This window comes from Epinephelus lanceolatus, chromosome 13, assembly GCF_041903045.1.
Source record: "Epinephelus lanceolatus isolate andai-2023 chromosome 13, ASM4190304v1, whole genome shotgun sequence".
Lineage (NCBI taxonomy): Eukaryota > Metazoa > Chordata > Actinopteri > Perciformes > Serranidae > Epinephelus > Epinephelus lanceolatus.
In genome coordinates, this window is record NC_135746.1 from 12,736,772 (window position 1) to 12,756,481 (window position 19,710).

At 42.7% G+C, this 19,710-nt stretch overlaps 1 protein-coding gene across 1 annotated transcript in view; it reads left to right on the plus strand.

Annotated features, from left to right (window-relative positions):
• nbas (NBAS subunit of NRZ tethering complex) overlaps positions 1 to 19,710 on the plus strand; it is a 290,957-nt gene that overhangs the window by 238,001 nt on the left and 33,246 nt on the right. The window contains exon 50 of the mRNA XM_033648658.2: positions 16,824 to 16,963. Within this exon, the coding sequence (XP_033504549.2) occupies positions 16,824 to 16,963 (140 nt within the window). The remainder of the gene's footprint in view (positions 1 to 16,823; positions 16,964 to 19,710) is intronic.

Consider the following 19,710-nt stretch of genomic DNA (forward strand, 5'->3'; position numbering starts at 1 on the left):
GCAACAAGCTTTCAGAGACTGCTGTGTTAAACAGATGACTTGAGATTTATGTAACACCTCCACCTCAGCACATGTAGTTGGTTAAACATGAACATGTTAATTAACACTCACACTCCAAACAGGATGGGATTTCAATCCTGGTGGAAATGATTGTAACTCTTGAAGATGAAACAAATGATACTAAATTAATAATTAACACACATTTTTGTGATCATTTCCTTGAAATCTTGGAGTTGTTATCGGAGATTGAGAGTTGTTTTGTGGGGTTGACTATTGGTGTTGATATTTGGGGTTGATTCCCCACTCCTGACAATCAGAAAAAATCCAGTACCCAGAGCTTTACATCTGTCCCATGGACGATAGGCCTACACACTGCACTCAGGATTTTAGACACAATCTGCCGCTGTGCTCTTGAAAGCTGGCACAGAAAAGGTACAAGAGTAGCGCCCAGCACCCGACGGTTAAAGACTTGGCATGTGTATGGCCTCTTAATTTCCAGGACTGGTACCTGCGGTTATTCCACAGGCTAGTTAATAACATGTCGGGCAGGAAATCCAAAGTGTGGGATCATTTTGAGAAGGTGAAGGATGAACCCAAGGTGATATGTAAACTCATCTTCATTGGTCGACTACAAACATGACGTATCATCTGAAACATGGAAGTAGCTACATGCCCATTAGCCCACAGCGTCATTAGCAGGCGGCTCGCTCAGTGTGTGACGTGCACTTGTAGATAAAATATAGGCCTATATTAATGAAGGTTCATTAGTACGGTTTTGTATTTCTCTGTAATGTAGCACAGTGTTAACAATGTTACTGATACTATTCTTTCTCACACCTTCAACTCAAACCATTGTGTTGCCCCGCCCAAAATATATAATTTAATAATTACATTAATATCGTCAACATGCGGGCAACTAGTCGACTAACGGCCCTAAATGACGACTGTTGGTCGACTAGGAAAAATCTTAGTCGGAGGCAGCCCTGCAACCCAATTTCTAAATCAGTTAGGATAAAGAGCTACTGTAATGCAAGATTTAAAGCCACGGAAAAAAAAACATTTACTAAACATGATTTTAAAAATCTATCTATCTGTCTTATATCTAATTTTATGTCACAGTGTTGATATGCTATAGATATACTGTTCAGCCCTACTTACAACAAAGCAGATGGTCTCTATTTAAGTTCTTTCTAGTTTCCTTCCATAAAAAAAACCCCACTATTGCTAAATGCAATATTCTTCTATCTTCTGTGTTGCAGAACACATTGGGTGTAAAAACCAAGACACTGTGTGTTTAACCACAAATGTAACCACTCATGTGCTTAATCATATCACAGATGTCATGAATTAGTCAGTGACAGGAAGATAAAACAACTCAATATTCACTTCCTACGTACTGATGCATGTAGTTTATTTTAGATTAATGAAAAGTGAAATAAAAAAAACACTTTTTCTCCGTCTCTTGTAACAAATTGGCCGCTTTCTTTATTTGTTTTGACTCAGCCTCAGACATTGAGCCCACGTCTCTCTAATCACTTCTGGAGGAGGACTCTCGTTACGAGTGGGGTGAAATTTTTCAAGCAGACCCCTAATTTGCACAAACTGACTGACACTTTGATCCCAGTTTTCTCATTTTAAATCTTGATTGCATGATGCTACGGTTCCTCAGGGGGCAGTGCAAATTGGTGCTCGGATGAAAATAACTCTGAGGGCTGCCAATACACACATTACACTTATACATTATATATGTGAACATACTGTCATGTTGCTGCGGCCATTAAAATGTATTAAAGGCACTGGAGTCATTAATCTAAAAATGAGGCTTTAATTGGTTTTCAGATGTCTTAAATCAAATGTATTATAGATGCTAAGATTTTATGAATTATCTTTTATCATGTTGCATTGTAAAATCTCAAATTAATTTGTAACTTTTTTTTTAATTAATTTACTGAGAAGAGGATAACTGAACCAGCATTCATATTTTGTTTCTGGCCAGGATTCTCAGAGCAGAGGATCCACTGCCTGCAACTAGCTGTCCCCTGGAGGACATGGGGAAGTACAAATTCATGAAAATTGGTTATTTAGCCAACATTTTGAGGCATGGCTGGTAGAACTTCGAGGGCAATGCATATGAGGCTTTGTGTATTTCCTGCAAAATGTTTTTCAAACTCAGCACGATGGAAATCAAGACAGTGGAATCCCATGTGCAGAGTGAGAAACACAAAATCACCAAGGAAACCTGCCAACAAACGCCAGGTATATTCCATTATTCCAGGTCATTTGGGCAAACTTGGCCGTAACCCAGAGTAATCAATGTTGGTAAATGGTGAATGGACTGTACTAGTAGTGTAATAGCGCTTTTCTAGTCTTTTACTAGTCACTGGGGGCCAAGGCTACCATACGAGGTGCCACCTGCTACTCAGTAACCATTCATACATTCTCACATGCCAATAGAACAATCACCCGGAGCAATTTGGGGTTCAGTATCTTGCCCAAGGATACATTGACGTGTGGACTGGAGGAGCTGGGGATCAAATTGCCGAACCTCTGAGCCACATCTGCTCTAAAAGTATGAACCAAAATCTCTGAGGAAAGTTTCCAGCACCTTGTTGAATCGATGCCACGAAGAAGTGAGGCAGTTGTGAAGGCAAAAGGGGGTCAACCCTAGGCTGGAAATCCAGACTCAAATCTAGAAAGATTTTGAGTCTGGCCCTCATCGATACACCCTTCCTACCCAAGGGGCGGCACTAACTGAGGCATATTAAATGCCGCCGCACGCAATTGGATAGCACGATAGCCAATCAGAGCAAAAAACAAGGTGACGTATTCATTGCAGTAAGCTCCATTGATTTGCCAAACAGTGGGGCTAACTGATACATTATGCTTTTGCTGTATCCCGTCGGCAAAACGGCAAAAACGTCCTTCCTGGAAGCGAAGAATTCTAGGGCAGTCTTCTGTTCCTCTCTCAAGGAAAAAGATAAGCGTAATTGGCTTAGCGTTTCTTCCAAAGCTTAACTGAATGGACGCGGTCCTTCAGCAGCTGCCATCTTGGCTGTTTAATTTTCGACTCCTATGGTGCAGCGCTGTCGTCATCACATTACGCCCGCCCAGAGCCCGCCTCTGTCAGATAGACTGATCTGATTGGTCTGATGGCGATTCACTGGGCTCTGCTTGTCCAGGCCAGATCCCCGTGCAGAGCAAATTCGAATTTGCTAGGGGCGGGGCATCTGGATTTCCAGGTTAGGCCATTTAAACATCACACCTACCTTGTTTGGTCGAGACTTTGGTCACTTTGATTTGAACCAAGACCTCCCCAGATCAAACCGTCAACTCTTGCTCCAGATCAAACTGAACCATGGTTTGGTTTGTTCCTGGCATGAAAACATTTATTGGATGGTTCAGACCTTACAGGAAATTGGCAAGCTGTTGCCAAGTGGTAGTAATAGTGTGGCGCCTCATTGCATAGTATGTTTGTGTGATTTAGCCACAGAGAGTGATGGTAGCTGAGCTCAGAGTAGACAGGTGGTGGTGATCGGAGCAGGGAAATTGTTAAGTGGTAATAAATATACAGTGTAGGTTTCAGATTGTCCATTTACAGTACAATATAACAAATTGAGTACATGGGTAACAGAGGAGACGACTTTATAAAGAGTCAAAAACTCACATCTTTCCACTGTATTGTGAGGGGATGGCAGAGCTTGTCCACAAACCAATCAATGTCAAGTATAGAGAGATGCAGCTGACGCAGGTGATGACGACAGGAGTGACTTGGTATGTCATGTAGTTCTTTAGTGCACTCACATAATGGATCAAATGCAAACCTTGGTTCAGACTTCCAGGTGTGTAAAGGCCGTTAAAGCAGTATATTTCTGTCAGGTCTTACAGGCGTGACTGCCACAAACCTCAATAGGCTGTGACAGGACAACAAAGGACGAACATGAGTTCATCGAGCCGTGGTATGAAACACACTGTCCTCCAACACGGTTTCATTCAGCGAGCCTCTTAGCACCACGGACAGCTCTCATTTACCATCAGCTGACAGTGTTTTATGATGAGGTGAGAGGATCAGTAGTATGTTGACAAAGTAGAGTAAATGTCAGTCAGCACCTTTCACCAGAGTGGTAATCACTCAGAGCAGCTCTGTGGGGGCTTGACCTTGAACATTCATGTTCCTGTTTGCAACCTACACTGAAGCATTTAAAGGGACAGTGCACCCCAAAATCAAAATTCATGTCATCCTCTCACCTGTAGTGCTTCTTATCAATCTAGATCATTTTGGTGTGCGCTTTAGTGTCTGAGAATCTTTTACTACATTTTAATAGTTAAGGAGCTTGATAAGGGGCCGTACACATGCCACATCACAATGACATCACTTTGTTATCTGGAGGCAAAACCTGCCTCTCCACCACAGGGCTGTAGGCTACACAGGAGTCTTAAAATGTGGTCTTGATGTGTTATTGGGAGCCAGAATAGAAGGAGTCATGGCTCAAAACTTAAATTTTATCACATACCAGCTACCACTGCCCATCAACAAAAACAAAGACAACTATGGTTAAATGTGATAAGATGAAAGGACTGGACGGAGGCGATCATCAAAAATGCTCCCATGTGCAGCGCACACAACAAATGTCAGGTTAGGGAAAAAGTAGTGTCGTCCAGTAGTGTTGTTCAAGTGTCGTCCTCCTTTGTAAGATTGGCACAGTAATCAACCACAAAGCTTCCTGTGACATCATCCATCCATTGAGTGAGAGCATACAGGTCGGCCAGTCTGGTCCCGTTGGTCAGTGTTTACTTATTCAAGTAATACTCGTGGTCCCGGAGAGTGAGTGACCTGACATGGTGCGTTCATAAATTCAGTCTGATGCTCTACACTGAAATGAGAGCCCTGTTGGTCGCAGAAATGGAGCTTTATATTTTTTTATGAATTAACGAACAGTTAAGGTAATCACAAGCCCTTTATAGATAGGAATTGTGCAAATTTGCAGGAAAGCCCAATCAGTCTTCTTTCAGCATTGGCAGTATAAAAACAAAATTGGGGAGTGCAGCAAAATGCCACCTGCCTACTTTTGTTTATACAGAATGTGCCTTTTTCGAGGCAATGGGGGCCGTGAGCAAGTAACAAAACACGTAGTTCAGCGTGTGACGTAAACAGTGACGTGGGAGGGAACCCGTGGCTGGCCATCCTTCACTGTTCCCATCATCTGATGGTTAATGCTTCTAGGTTTGCGAGGGCAAGGAGGGCGTGCAATTCCTTGCTTCCCCAGTTGCTCATCTTTACAGTGTCTGTCAGGTTTGTGTTTCCTTCTTGCTACTAGCTGCTCGCTAATTCCTGCTATCAGCTGTTTCCTGTTTATCCACCGTCAGTGGCTCGCACGTGCAGCGTCATCAACAGCTCCTCCCACAAGTCATCAACAGCCCCTCCCATTGCAGAAAACTGCCTCAGTCTGCTTAAACTAAAAGGGTTCCGCCAATATGACTATGCTACAAGGCGGAAATTTGGGCACCTCGGATCAACTCGCCAATCCGGCTCTGTGTGTCTAAACACTCGCAGCTTGCCAGCAAAACGGCCCAAATTCGCGGAAGATCTGGCAGTGTAAAAGGGGCTACACATTCACTCCACTCGGCACTCTGCCACTCCGAGAGTGCGGTGCTCTGGATGCCAAACAGTACATTTCGACAGTGCTCCAAATTTACCAACGGTCCAGTTTGTGCCAGAATGCACTCCAGCGCTCAGAATGAGTATTTCTGAATGCACCACTCTTATCATCTTCCTGCATAGTCTGAAACAAGCCAACAGAACTTGCTAGCTAACACTTGCTAATGTCTGTGGAGAATTGTTTTGCCTCCAGCTAAGCCCCACCCACCAAAAGTGTCATACAAAATAATTGTTTATTAATTGTTGTCGAGGTAATATGTTCAATTAATCGTGATATTGATTTGAGGTCATATCGCCCAGCCTTACGACAGGTAAGAGGAAAACTATGTATTTTGGAACTAGGTGTGAACGGTCCCTTTAAGGTAGATGTTGATATTAAACTGAAATCCCCTATGAAATGTTCCAAATGGACAAAAACATGTTTTCAATAGCAGGAAAGCCACCGTAGTTTCTTTTGCAGCTAACTTTCAAAAGTAGAATGAAGTAAGATAAATAAAGAGGATGTAGCAAAGGGCTTGAGCTCCCTATAGACCCTGAATATGCATGTGAGCTCTGTTGTTGGCAAACATGCTTATTGTCTAACAAATAAAAATACCTCAAAGCCTGCTGAGGGGCTCACATCTCTGGATGCTCATCCCTTAATGTTCACTCCTGAAGATTCAGTTAATAGCAGGGCATTCTTCATTCACCCCGTGTGTGTGTCTAAAATTATCTACAGTATTACCTTCAAGTGTCACCTGTGTGTTGAAAGCGGTTCAAATTTGAAAGACTACAGTGGAGCGCTTTGATGTCGGAATATTTATTTAGTCTGAGTTTATTCCTTTAGGAAAGACGGTGACATATGGAGGAAATTATTCCACAGGAGTTTATTGAAGCTCTGTTTCAGTGGCATTCAGCTGATTGTTTTTGATTGTGTGTGTGTACACCTGCGTGCCTGTTTGCATGGTCCTTATTATGTTTTGGTGTTAGTGTGTGTGTGTGTGTGTGTGTGTGTGCGTGTCTCTTCCTCTAAATGGAGTGAAAGAAGTCTCATGCCAGTTATTCTCAGGAGGGATAGATGACTCCACTTTCATCTGTCTAGCCCTCTGTCTCTCTCTCTCACACACACACACACACTCACACCCACACACACATATGCTACTGCAGTCTTTTTTACTTCATCTCCATTTTTATCCTTTGGTGAACTGTGTATGTATGTGTGTGTGTGTGTGTGTGTGTGTGTGTGTTTTCGCCCACGTGGCTTCTGACAGCTTTCTGCTCTGCCTATCGATTTGCCCCAAAGCAGCTCTCGTCTCTCTCCGTCTTTCTTACACACACACACACACACACACACACACACACACACTTCCTCTCTTTTTTTCTCCCCTGTTTTATTATCATATGCTGATAGCCGGGTTAGACTGCACTGCAGTTTTTAATCAGTGTAGAGATACCCTGTCTGACTACACAAGCTTTTTTTGGACAAACTACAGCGCTCTCTGTAATTGCTGTTTGTCCTAAAGAAACGTGCATGTGACTGTGCTCTTGTACAACTTTATAAAACTTTAGAAGTGATGACATTTGAGTCAGCCCTCTTAGTTTAGGGTGAAAAGAAAGAAACATCCCAAGTGAGACAGTATAACAAGCGTGAGTGTGCAGTTTTACAAAGAGATAAGGCCGATGTCAGTGCGGTGAAGCATCCTATGTTGACCCCATATTGCTGTAAGATGCATTACGTACGTTTTCCGCATTAAAAATTCTGAAAATGTCCAGATTAGGGATGTTAGTTACAGTTAATTTTGCTTTTGATAGTTTGACACCAATTAACTGGTAACTAATCAGCTGTGAGGCACCAGTGCTAACCACTGTGTTACCGTGCTGCCCTACTAACTGATTCATTTTTAATTAAAACAAACAAACAAAAACAAAAGACCTGCAAAACGAAATGTTTTGTTATGTAAATGTTTTGCATTTTATTTTATTTTCTGTTGTTTTTGCTAACAGATAGCTGGCTAGCTGCGTTAACATGTGGAAACATAGTGCCCACTGCCCAGCCTCTAGTCTACTGGTCAGCTAACATTAGCTTTAGCCGCTTGGTGGGAGCTAGCTAGCAGTGCCGCTGATTTGTGAATACTGTTGGTAACATATGTTGCTATGATAACATGGTGGACACCCTCTGGTCTCTAGAGGTAGGTAGCCCGGTGATTAAGCGGCTTCATTTTCAGCCACAAATCCCCTTTAGCACTGTTAACTGTTTTAGCACCAGTAGCCATGCTGATGCTGTTAGTTAATGTTGCTGTAAGTGTCTTTCCACTGTCACTTACTGCAGGTGCGTGTCGGTGCAATGAATTGACGCGCGCCAGGCTTGGCTCTCACAAACAATGTCCAGACGTTTTCCCGTTGCTTTGCTCCATTTATTTCTTACATATATTTAAGCACAAGAAGGTACAGCACCTTGCTTTGTAGCAATTTGGTAGCCTATTATCGTATACTGCTCCTGTCTGCCGACACCTCAGCCGTGCCTCAGCCACGGTCAAAAAACTGTTTGCCTCTACACACACACCTGGCCTCATTAACCTGGCTAACTAAATGAACTTCCACCGGAAGTTGCCACAGCACCACACAGTACAAATGTTTACAACAAAAATAAACACACACACGTAGATAAATGGCTGTAACAGTTGCTAACAGAGCTAACATTGATAACACAGGTCTGGTGGACCTGAGATTTAGTGCTGCATTTCAAAGCACTGTCCATTTAGAGGTGGTGTGTTTTTTGATGTAAATGTTTTGCCTTTTATTATATTTTCTGTTGGTTTTGCTAACAGACAGCTGGCTAGCTGCGTTAACATGCGGAAACATAGTGCCAACTGCTCAGCCTCAACATTAGCTTTAGCCGCTCTTCACTGCACACCCCCCGGGTTGGGTGGGAGATAGCTAGCTGTGCCACTGATTTGTAATTACTGTTGGTAACATGTGTTGCTATGGAAACATGATAGACACCCTCTGGTCTCCCCCAGGTAGCCCAAGTGGCTTCATTTTGAGCCGCAGATCCCCTTTAGCATTGTGAACTGTTTTACCACCAATAGCCGTGCTAACACCGCTAATGTTGCTAACGGAGCTAACATTGACAACACAGGTCTAGTTAACAATGCTAAAGGGCGTTTGTAGCTCAAAACTGAGTCACTTACTCACTGGGGCAACGTGGGAGGAGACTGGAGGGTGGTCATAATGTTTTCAAAGTAACGTTGTTGGATCAGGACAATGTTATCAGTGGTAATCACTAAATGAGCAGCACCGCTAGCAAGCATTAGCTCCCAGCAGACCCTGCTGGTGGGAGTGCAGTTAATCGAAATATGGAAAAATTGACTTATAGACCAACATGCAGACCCGGTCAAAAATATTTTTGTTGGATAAACAAATAACAGTAACCATTGACACATCTTAGACTAGGCCAATATTTTAGGATGTGCACATTATCCCAAATGTTTCTAACAATGTCCAAACCCAGAGAAATCTATAATTTGAATTAAAGACACACTCCTTGTCATTTGGTCGCCATCACTTGTGACTTGCTTCATATCCCCTATTCCCATGCGTCAAGGTTGTTTGCAAGAAACTAATATAAACTGACATTTGATCCAGTTTAAGCTACATTTTTACAATGAACATTTCAGATCTTGTTTGGTTTTAACTATACATTTTTTTACTCACTAAATGAGGGATTTTAAGTAAGAAAACAAGCTGACTAGATGTTTAGCATCTCGGCTCCAGCCCCTGCTGTGCTGAACAGCTTCAGAGAAACAGTGATTTTTAATGTGAAACTGCTTTATTCTGTGGTTTATTCTCTGGTTTAAATCACTGGGTATGTTTGTTTTGGAGAGGAGGAGACCTCTGCAGATAATTCGTCTCCTGGTAAAAACCTCCTAAATGTCTGGATCTTAAGTTATCAGAGAAAAAAAGGTGAGCACATATAAGCAGGTGCTGAGCTAGTGGCCTCTCCGAAACGAGCTGAACAGCGCCAGAGAAACACTGATTTTTAATGTGAAACTGCTTTACTCAGTGTTCTTACCGGTTTAATCACCAGGTCTGTTTGTTTTGGAGAGGAAGAGACCTCTGCAGGTAATTCAGCTCTCTGTAAAAATCTCTGAATGATGAACACTGAAGAAATCATAACAGGGAGAAACTGACTGCAGTGACAGCATCGCTCTGCCTTTTGCATTGTTCTGATTGAAGGGCCCCTAGCTGCAGAAAATTACATATTGTAGGCTACACTGAAGGGGAAAGGAGTCATGAAATTTCATAATGCTAACCAGTTCATGAACAAATCACAGCAGTTGGGAAAATACAGTACCTATTCCACAGTATCACTTTACACATGCACCAAGGCTCATACAAGCCCCCACACCCATTGATGTTTCCCTGTATTAAAAAGTAAAAGGTTGTCAGAGTGATAATGTAGCTGCTGGTAACTACTAGTTGTCAAGATTCATTTGCTTCAGCCTCCCCGTCTGCTTACTTCATTTCCATGCTTTTCTCTCGCCTCCCGTGTCCCTGTGTATCATTTTGCTAAAAGCATGGCTACTTCCAGTCACAGTGGGCGAGCATGTAGCATGTGGTCGGCATAATTTTAACAGCACTGTTTCCCATGCCAGCAGAGGGAAAAAAAAAAAAAGTGGTTTTGAAGCTTGAAATTACAGGCAGTGAGAGCGAGCAGCTCTTTGTTTGTGTGTTTGGTTTCATGCTTCTGTGTGCATGCGCTGCTCTCTGTCACACAGCACTGTTTGTATGTGGTATCGTATTATTTGCTGACCCCTCGGTATCAGAGGTTGCAACTGGCTTATATGAATCGCTGTGTTGGCGGGAATTATGCGTGTATGTGTATGTGTGCGGTGTGAGTGTGCAATTGCTTTTCTACTTGTACCTGTTTTGTTTTTTGTGCGTGTCTGTGCTCATGTTTGTACAGCCCATCTTTAATAGAAAGTGTTTGTATGTAGCCGTAGTCCATGTTTGCTTCTTCATTTTGTTTGTTTTGTTTTGTTTGCTTAACTGTTTTTTTGTTTTGTTTGTTTTTTCTACTTTCTTTCCTCAGTGCTTTGGAATAACTTCATATCTGTCAAAGAAACTTATAACCAATCAGGATGAGTGTGGGCTAGTAGCTTGAGAGGTGCCAGTTCACCTTCTGGGCATTGCTGGGGTGCCTTAACAGCCTGGAGCACCTGACTAACAGAGTGAAAAAATAATGATTTAAAGGCACACTTCACCCCTCTAACTGACCAGTTGAATATCAATTACTCAGCACATGTTACGTTGAATTTATGAAGAAAACATTGTTTTTCTTGCATTTTTCTGGTACAAGAAGAATCCAAAAATAGAGAAAAGTTTTGATGAATTGAAGTCATTGGGGTCCACATGTAACAACAGCAGCACTACATCGAAACATGCAGTATAATCTAAGTCTCATTTATCCAGTCGTATGCTCAGTACTTCCCAAACAGACAGCCCTATCTGACGCAGAACTGAACTAAAGATGAAACTTCTCTATGTTCTCTTCAAAGCCAGACTCCATTGACAAATACAATAATTTTAACTCGCTGAACACAGGAGATGCTGGTCTACCACTGCCTCGATTGATTAGCTAGTTTGTGTTATTATGTGACTTTGGTATTTGAGAGGGTTAATTCAGATTGATCAAAGTCACACATTAACACAAGGACACTTACTGACTAAGACCAGCAGCTCCTGTGTTCAGCGAGGTAAAACTGTTGTTTTTGTCAATGGAGTCTGGCTTTGAAGAGAGCACAGACAAGTTTCACTCTCCACACAATTCCCTGTCAAAAAGGATAGATGATACTTAGATTATACTGCACGAGTTGTGTGACAGAAGCAGATGTTTTGATAAAGTTTTGCTGTCATTAAAACACGGACACTTAAGTTCATCAAGAATTTTCTGTTTTTGGATTCGTCGTTCACCGGAAGCATGCAAGAAAAACAGTTTTTCCCACAAATTCTAGGCAGCACAGTGTAATTGATATACAAATGGTCTTTTGGGGGGTGACATATTCTTTTAATGAGATACTTCTGTATATTCCATGAAATATCAACTATTACTACGGGGGTTTTATCAGCTGCAGTTACTGTAGCTAGATAAGTCAGCTAACGTTAGCTCAGTGAGTCTGCAGTGTGACACGGGGATGTGGTACTACAGTTGTAAACAGGGCTTTTTATGTAACAGAATGTTTACCACAAGCAGTAGTTGATTAATAATATGCTATAATATGGCCTTGACGAACACTTGAGTTACTGTTGTAGTGAGTCGGTCATGTTAATGATTGCAGTTTACATAAAGTAAACAAACATACTGCTTAACCTACGCCTTACGCCAAGTTCACAATGCACATGGAAGCACTTATTTTCAGCGCCCATGTTAGCCAATTGGGCCTTTCACAGTGGTCGTGTTGTGGCACCAAGTGTCCTCGCTGGCTTGTGATCTGCAGGCATAGTTTCAGAATCTGGTCTGTGAGCTGTGAACAAATATGGCAAGAAAACACTAACAATCTGCTTTTAATAAAATAAGGGATATATTAGATATGATATAAATTATCTGACTATGTTAAAGATAAGAATATGCATCCCATGCTTCCGCATTTTTGTCATATTTGTTGTTTTAAACAGAGAGCAAGGGGGCAAGCAGAGCCACACACATACGCAATCTCACACACACACACACACACACACACACACACACACATTGAGACAGAGACACAGAATTTTAAATGTGATTTAAACAGAGCACAGAGCAGAGTCGCTTGCATATCTGGTGTGAACAGCCAGCTGCAGGACAACTGGCAAATTGGGTTACACTTCAGACCTTGTGTTATTGGTTATTGAAAGGCAACAAGTAGGCACTTTGTTTTGTAGAGGAATCCAAAGTTTGACAGGCCTACAGAGGCTGCTTATATAATATTCTGTGATTGGACAGTCGTTATTTGAAAAAAAAAAAAAAAAAAGGTTTAAAACTCATCCTGGGAGAGTGGTGATGAGCCAAACAAACATTCAGCCTTTGTTCATAAATATACTTTGCAATTAGCATTTATCCTGCCGTCTGACTAACTGATCTTGGACTGGGCAGATGGATAGGGATTGAGTTTGCAAGTGTTTGAAAGCCGGATAGATGCGAAAGCGAAGAATGTATGATGACTGATTGACTGAGAGAGCGTGTGTCAGATGTAATTTGCCAGCGCTCCTCTGCTAAGTGTTATGGTATTGGCTGACAGTCTCATCCCTCACTCCCTCCCTCCTCTCTCTGACCTCCTGCCCTCCTGCACTCTGTTCTTTGTACAACACCACAGAGGAAATGTTGATTTTAATCACTAGGCATAATTAATTACCATCCCTCCTTGTTAAGAAAATAAAAGCCTCACAGCCACATTGTAATTGGCAGCGATTTAATGTGTGGTCTACTGTAGGTGAGTTTTGATGGGTGTGTGTGTGTCTCTGTGTGTGTAAGTGTGTGAGAGGATGTAGGTGTGTGTTTGTGAGTCTGAATGCAACTTGCAATGTGTTTTGTCAGGAGAACATGTAATCAAAATATTACCAGGGAATCCCAAGGTCTTGTATTCCTTTGAATTCTCAAACAATAAATAAATGTGGCCGTAAAACGTCAGAAAATGCTTCAATAGCGGGAGGCTGTTCGGTATTCAGCATTCATACCACAGTGAGGCAGTAACAATGACGAACAGGCTTTGGGTTGCAGTTTACATTCAGTGATGAATTTGAGAGCTTTAGATTGCAGCGAGGGCTTTTTACAGGTAGTTAAGATTCCATTTCTGTTTCCCAAATGACCTCCATTTCCAGAGGGTCCTGAGCTTCAGCTTTGCTCATTTATTGCTCCATCCCCCATCATAAGGCGCTTCACTACCCCACGGTGCATGGATCTGCTGCGCTGCCACTTATTTGCATGTGCATTTACTTGTAAATTAGAGGTTTAACACCACCGATGTCTCCGAATCAGTCAGAGTACTTTATTAAGGAAATCAGCCGATGTGAGCACTGCTTAATTACCAGTCATCTATTGCACCTTGTGTCGGTCCATTGTAACACTATGACAAGAGGAAGTGGATTATATGGAGTCCCACTGCCGACACAAGGAAGTAAGAGACTGTCGGACCAGTTAGTAAATGATACTGTTGGTTAAAGGAGCTGTAAACGATATTCAGAGCATATCTATGATTCAGAGGTTGTCTGCACGTGGTTCTCAACATGGAGCTGCAGCTAGCAGCTAATGTTGATAACAGCGCTAACAACAGCAACAGTGCTGACAGAGCTAACAGTGTTAACCTGGGGGGGAAACAGAGGTTGGGCATTGTGCTTTTGTGGCAATGCGGGGCGCAGTGCCGGACCATCATGGTGAAGAAGGAGCTGACCTGGAGGGCAAAGCTTTAAATTTACTGGTCCATATATGTCCCAACCCTTACCTATGGTCATGAGCTCTGGGTAGTGACCGAAAGAATGAGGTCACGGATACAAAGGACCGGTGGCTGGGCTCAGCCTTAGAGATAAGGTTAGGAGCTCAGACATCTGGAGGGAGCTCGGAGTAGAGCCGCTGCTCTTAGCGCCGAAAAGCTTTATAGATTCTTAGACCTTCAAACAAAGGAGGATATAGATCTTTCTACTGCTGCAACGATCCATTTCACAAGTGAAGGTTGTTGTATACAATCCACAGACCTTATTGCCAGCGGTTTCATGTAGGAACTATTTTCCATCCATCCATTTTCATCTGCTTAACCGGGGCCATTTTGTGGGGGCAGCAGGCCAAGCAAAGCACCCCAGACGTCACTTTCCCCAGCAATGCTTGGACCCCGAGGAGTTCCCCGGCCAGTGGGACGTGCCTAGAACACCTCCAACAGAAGGTGCCCAGGAGGCATCCTGATCAGATGCCCGAACCACCTCAACTGACCCCTTTTGACGCAAAGGAGCAGCGGCTCTACTCCGAGCTCCCTCTGGATGCCCGAGCTCCTTACCCTATCTCTAAGGCTGAGCCCAGCCAGCCCACGGAGGAAACTCATTTGGGCCAGAACTATTTTCTTTCTACCAAACTGCACCTGCCAACCGTGTCACTGCACAGGAGGAAGTGTGCTTCTACTGGTAGCTCACCTAGTCACCTACCCTAACAACTCAGCTGAAGAGGACGCCATTAATGTTTACGTCTTGGCTGAGCACAAGCCTCTTGACCATTGGTAGATGTGCAATGATATGTTTGGTGGAAGTAGTTTGGTAGAGAGAAAATATTTCCTACATGAGCTCACAACAAGGTCTAGAATCTGTATAGAGACGTTGCTGTTGAGCTTTTCAAATGTATTTTTTTTCTTTGAGCACAGGCTGAGTGCTGTCTTTTTTGATTTCAGTATATTCAAGAGAAGTCAGACATCTCTACTCACAACAAAACAGTCTAGACTGATAAATAGCACTACAGGTAAGAAGGCAAATATGTATTTTTGATTTTTGGATGAACTGTCCCTTTCAGCAACAGTGGAGTGAATCTGTGGCCAACTGACTTTTTGTAGCAAATTTCAGTCACCAGAATAAGTGCCTTTTTATATTTCTGCCTCATCAACATTGAACAGTCACACCTGTTGCATGAACACAAATTTGTGTGCCTCTGGTCGTTGCGAGTGAACCGGCAATGTGGGGCTTTATTTGCTTTTGACTGCACAATGACCTACACAGCGTAAAACAGCTCACCTGCAGCTCTCCACCATTTTCAACAAACATCTCTCGGGCATATGTTTCGTTAAAAGGCTTTGTAATCCAGGAGTAAACCACAATGTTGTAGATGCAGCAGTACGTTTAGTCAGCACTGCCCGCCGCTGACAAGACATTTGTTACAGTATTACTGATTTTTATTTGACAGAGAAAATCATTTTGAAGGCAATATTGCATCATGTATGAGAATAATTGAGGTGGTCTTTGGCATCTTAATGCAGCTATTTATCCTCCCTGAGGAAAAGTGTTTTACTGCCTAAAAATGTGTTTCATTAAATTATTGTTAATGGGACAGCTTAATTTGCGGGCCTAAATATGAGTTTGTTGGAGCGGGATTTTCACCAGTGCTGATGCACAGATGGTCTCCCTACCAACCCAGCTTCATTACAAAACTGTCATAATAGAGGTTTAAAGAAGAGGTAGGTGTTTACAGGTTTATTCTCAGACAGTTCCCAGTGTCTCAAAAAGTAGACTGTGTACAGACCTTTATGCTGGTGAATCATCGCCAGGCTTTACATAGATACCCAGTCTTATAAATTTGATCCCACCACTGAGGCTGAACTATGTTTTATGAGTCTGGCTGCAAGTGATGTGTGTGTGTGTGTGTGTGTGTGTGTGTGTAAATGTGTGCGTGCATGTGTGACGGAGCCTGTCTTTGCAGCAGCCATGCTTTGGCAGGTTGTAGTTTTCCCCTCAGAAATCAGCCACTCTCTGAACTGTTAAATCACACTAGAAGCCAACCTTTGAGAAGAAAATTAATTACTTTCCCTCCGCCTCCTCCTCCTCTCATTTTTTCCACATTAACCCTCCCTCATTCATTTTCACTCTCACACTCTCCCTCTCCACTCCACTTTCTCATAATGGTGTAGAATAAGTTTGGCCACAGGTGACGTTTTTTTAAAACAACAGTGAAATGTGCCATCACTCATGAAGCCTTGTTCCGTCCTCTCAGCGCCTCATCTGAAGTTTGCTTTGATGCTCGTCTAGATTGAGTGTTTCTGATTGCATGGTTCATGCAGGCAGCGTTTTGGCAGGAATGCCTTCACCACAAACTCTGCTGCAATCGTTAGGTTGTCAAGTTTTGCCATCAAATTCGAGAGCTTCATTTGAAATCAATGAAAGCCGCTCTCTTGTTTCTGTCGCGTTTGTATTGGAGAGCGTCTGGAGGAAGTGTCCAAGATAATAAATCACTGAAATCCACTTGATGCTGGCATTTATCATTGCATTTATCCACAGCACTGCATGTGTAGCAGAATTTAAAAGAAACAGATGGTTATGGTCTAGTTACTGAGCACTCTTCATTCAGCTAATTTGTGCTTTGTGTTTAATGACCTGGTGGTATCTTAAAAATCTGGAGCCTCACAGCAGGCCTGTGCTTTTTGGTCTCAGATTGATTTGCTGTCTCTCCTCCCTTTCCTCTCAGATTGAGATAGAAGACGTGGAGAATGAGGAGAAGAGATACGCCCTCTTCCTGGAGCTGCTGGAAGCTGCACAGAAGTGGGAGGACTTTCAGCTGCTCACGCTTCTTCTACAAGCGTGGCCACCCATGATGAAAAAGGAAGTGTAAGACCTTTTTTTTTCATTGCTCTTTCTTTCAAGGTCAAAGCAATTGACCTTTGCTAAGCCCCGCCCCTTTGTGGTGATCTGTTAAGCTGTCAGAGTAAGCATGAAGCCCACACTGTAACTAACTGCACTCCCTGAAGAAATATGATCATATATTTGGAGAAATGAAAGAGTGATTCCAGAGAGAAGCAGACAGAGGGGTCTACAGTCTGTGTTTGAAGGATATATCCAGGATGTCAAACTGACTCAGCAGCAACAACAGGTTAAAAAGACAAAGATAGTTAGAAGCTAAAGCCGAACTATAGGCTACAGATCACAGTGTAAAAGTGAACCACCACATCACTGCTGATCACCACACAAGACAATGAATATAAAGGGAAACTTTGCTGATATTGAACCAGCTGTGTGGCATCACAGTGTGTGCAGATGAATGGTGCAGGGATGGGCAGGGATCTCCAGGTCAAGTCACGTTCATCTGCGCACACTGTGATGACACACAGCTGGTTCAATATCAGCAAAGTTTCCCTGCTTCCCTTCACTGGTTCCTGTACAGCAGGGTCGGTCTTTGTTTCACTGTTATAATCATTAAAAAGCAAAAGCAGCATGTGTATACATTCAGTAGGCTATATCTTCAGTAGCTAGCTAGCTAACCCTACACTTTTCAGGGTTTGATTTTGGCTTTGGAACAGGGAAGAAACGTATATCTTTTTCCAACCTCTCCAGGTAACGAGTTTCATTAACACACGACGTGCCCCAGGCACAACATTTAGCTCCAAATCCACAAAACCAGCCTGAAAATGAAGGAAATCTGAAATGACTGCATTAGAGTCAATGGAGCACAGCTGTGTTGTTGTTGGACCCTGGTCTGAGCCGGCCTGATGCTACGTTATGATTGGCCAGTCTGCATACAAGGGCGGGACTTAGCGAAGGGTCAGTAGTTAGCCTAGTTGGCAACCATAGTGTTTTTTAAACCTCTAACGTAATTTCTGCATGGAATGTTGGTGGTCAGCTGCGGACTTCTGGTACCAGTCGTGCACAGTTTGTCCCATTGGTCTTGCTTTCCACGTTTATCCATTTCCCAGTCCACACTCTATTCCAGCTGTCTTGGCTGTCCTTGTTTTCCTTTAAAGATTAATTATGTCAGTGAGGGCAACAGCAACTCTCCTTAACCAACTTTTCTTTAAAACAAGCATCCAACATGTGTTATATTCTTCTTCTTCTTCTTCTTCTTGATGACATTTATCTCACACACACCCTTGTGGACACACTGATACAGAAACCATGATTTGGCCTTTACCACAATTTGTTAGCCTTTTTCTTAGTTCCAGCTATTCCAGCATTGTCTTGGCATGCGTGAAAGAGTGCAAGACAGAAATGTTTCTGAATTTAGCATGTGTGAATAGTGAAAATCACTAGCCGTACCTGAAAGGTTAACCAAGTAATTTACTGGGAACTAAGTGTGAAGGAGAAATCAGACACTACAAGCAGGGTTTATACTGTAATCTGCTCATTGACAAAATCAAGGACACATGAAGACATTAACTTTTTAATGGGTGACTCCTGTGCAGTGATACTCATTTCACTGGGAGCAGCAGTGGAGCACAGTTCCTCGAATCACTCAGGTCTATATTATTATTACTTCACAGACTTTCAGAGTTGGAAATGAAAACAGGCGTCCTCACACAGCTTCAGGCTCTGGACTTGCTGCACCAGCTGGCATCTTATGAGCCTCAGCAAGGTGTTGGCTGTATTATCGATAAGTGCCTAATGATGTGATTGCTCTTCTCCTTCTCCATTGTTCTTGATTAAAAGTGAGTGGTACTCTGAAGCCCGCTGAGACGGTACAGGGTTGTGCTGTCGGGAGTTTATCCTTCCAGCTCAATCAAAGCGGACTGTGTTTCAAACAATTTCGATCAGCAATTTAAAGTAGAGTTCTTCTCCAGCAGTTGTTAGAAACTCACAAGGACATGCACAAAACTGTGTAAAGATGTGTAAGTGTGTGTATAAATCAGATTAAAAGACTCTGATGGCTTTGGTGGTTTGTTGATGAGCGAGATTTATGTGTGTTCATTACAGATGCATCAGTTTAGAGGCCAACACAACCTGCCTGATGGGATACTTCTCTTTTAGTCACAAATAAACATTAGATCAGGATCAGACTACACAATGTTTTGTCTGCCCATAAACTGCTTCTTCAAAGCTGGAATTGCACGCTATTATGCCGCCTTGCCATTCTGTATAAAAGGTATGCTTACAGAATGGGGGAACAGAGATGTCTTGCCTTTAAGGCAGCGTCGGAGGTAGACACAGCACTGAAACGATGTCTGTATAAACGGGATAGCCTGCGGAATGAGATCATTGGCGACAGGGGTGTGACGTTTTTACGACGTGTTATGCCTGTGACCCACCGCAGGAGATTTAAAAATCTGGTAGCAGTTAGCAGCTAACTCAAAGACGAAGAACAGTGGCCAAAAACAAAGTGGGAAAACAATGAGGTCCAGGAGCTCCTAAGCCTCTGAGCAGAAGGCGAGATCAACCATCCTATAGGAGGGCCGGTAAATGATTGTTAATACTGTTGTTATTGTTTGGAAAGTGCTGATGATGCGTATTTTATATCTCACACTGGAGGCTGATGCTGTTGTGTTAGGGGTCATACACATGCCGTGTCTTTTTTTTTTTTTTTTTTTTTTTTAAAGATTATTTTTTGGGCTTTTTGCCTTTAATTGACAGGACAGTGTGGAATGGGG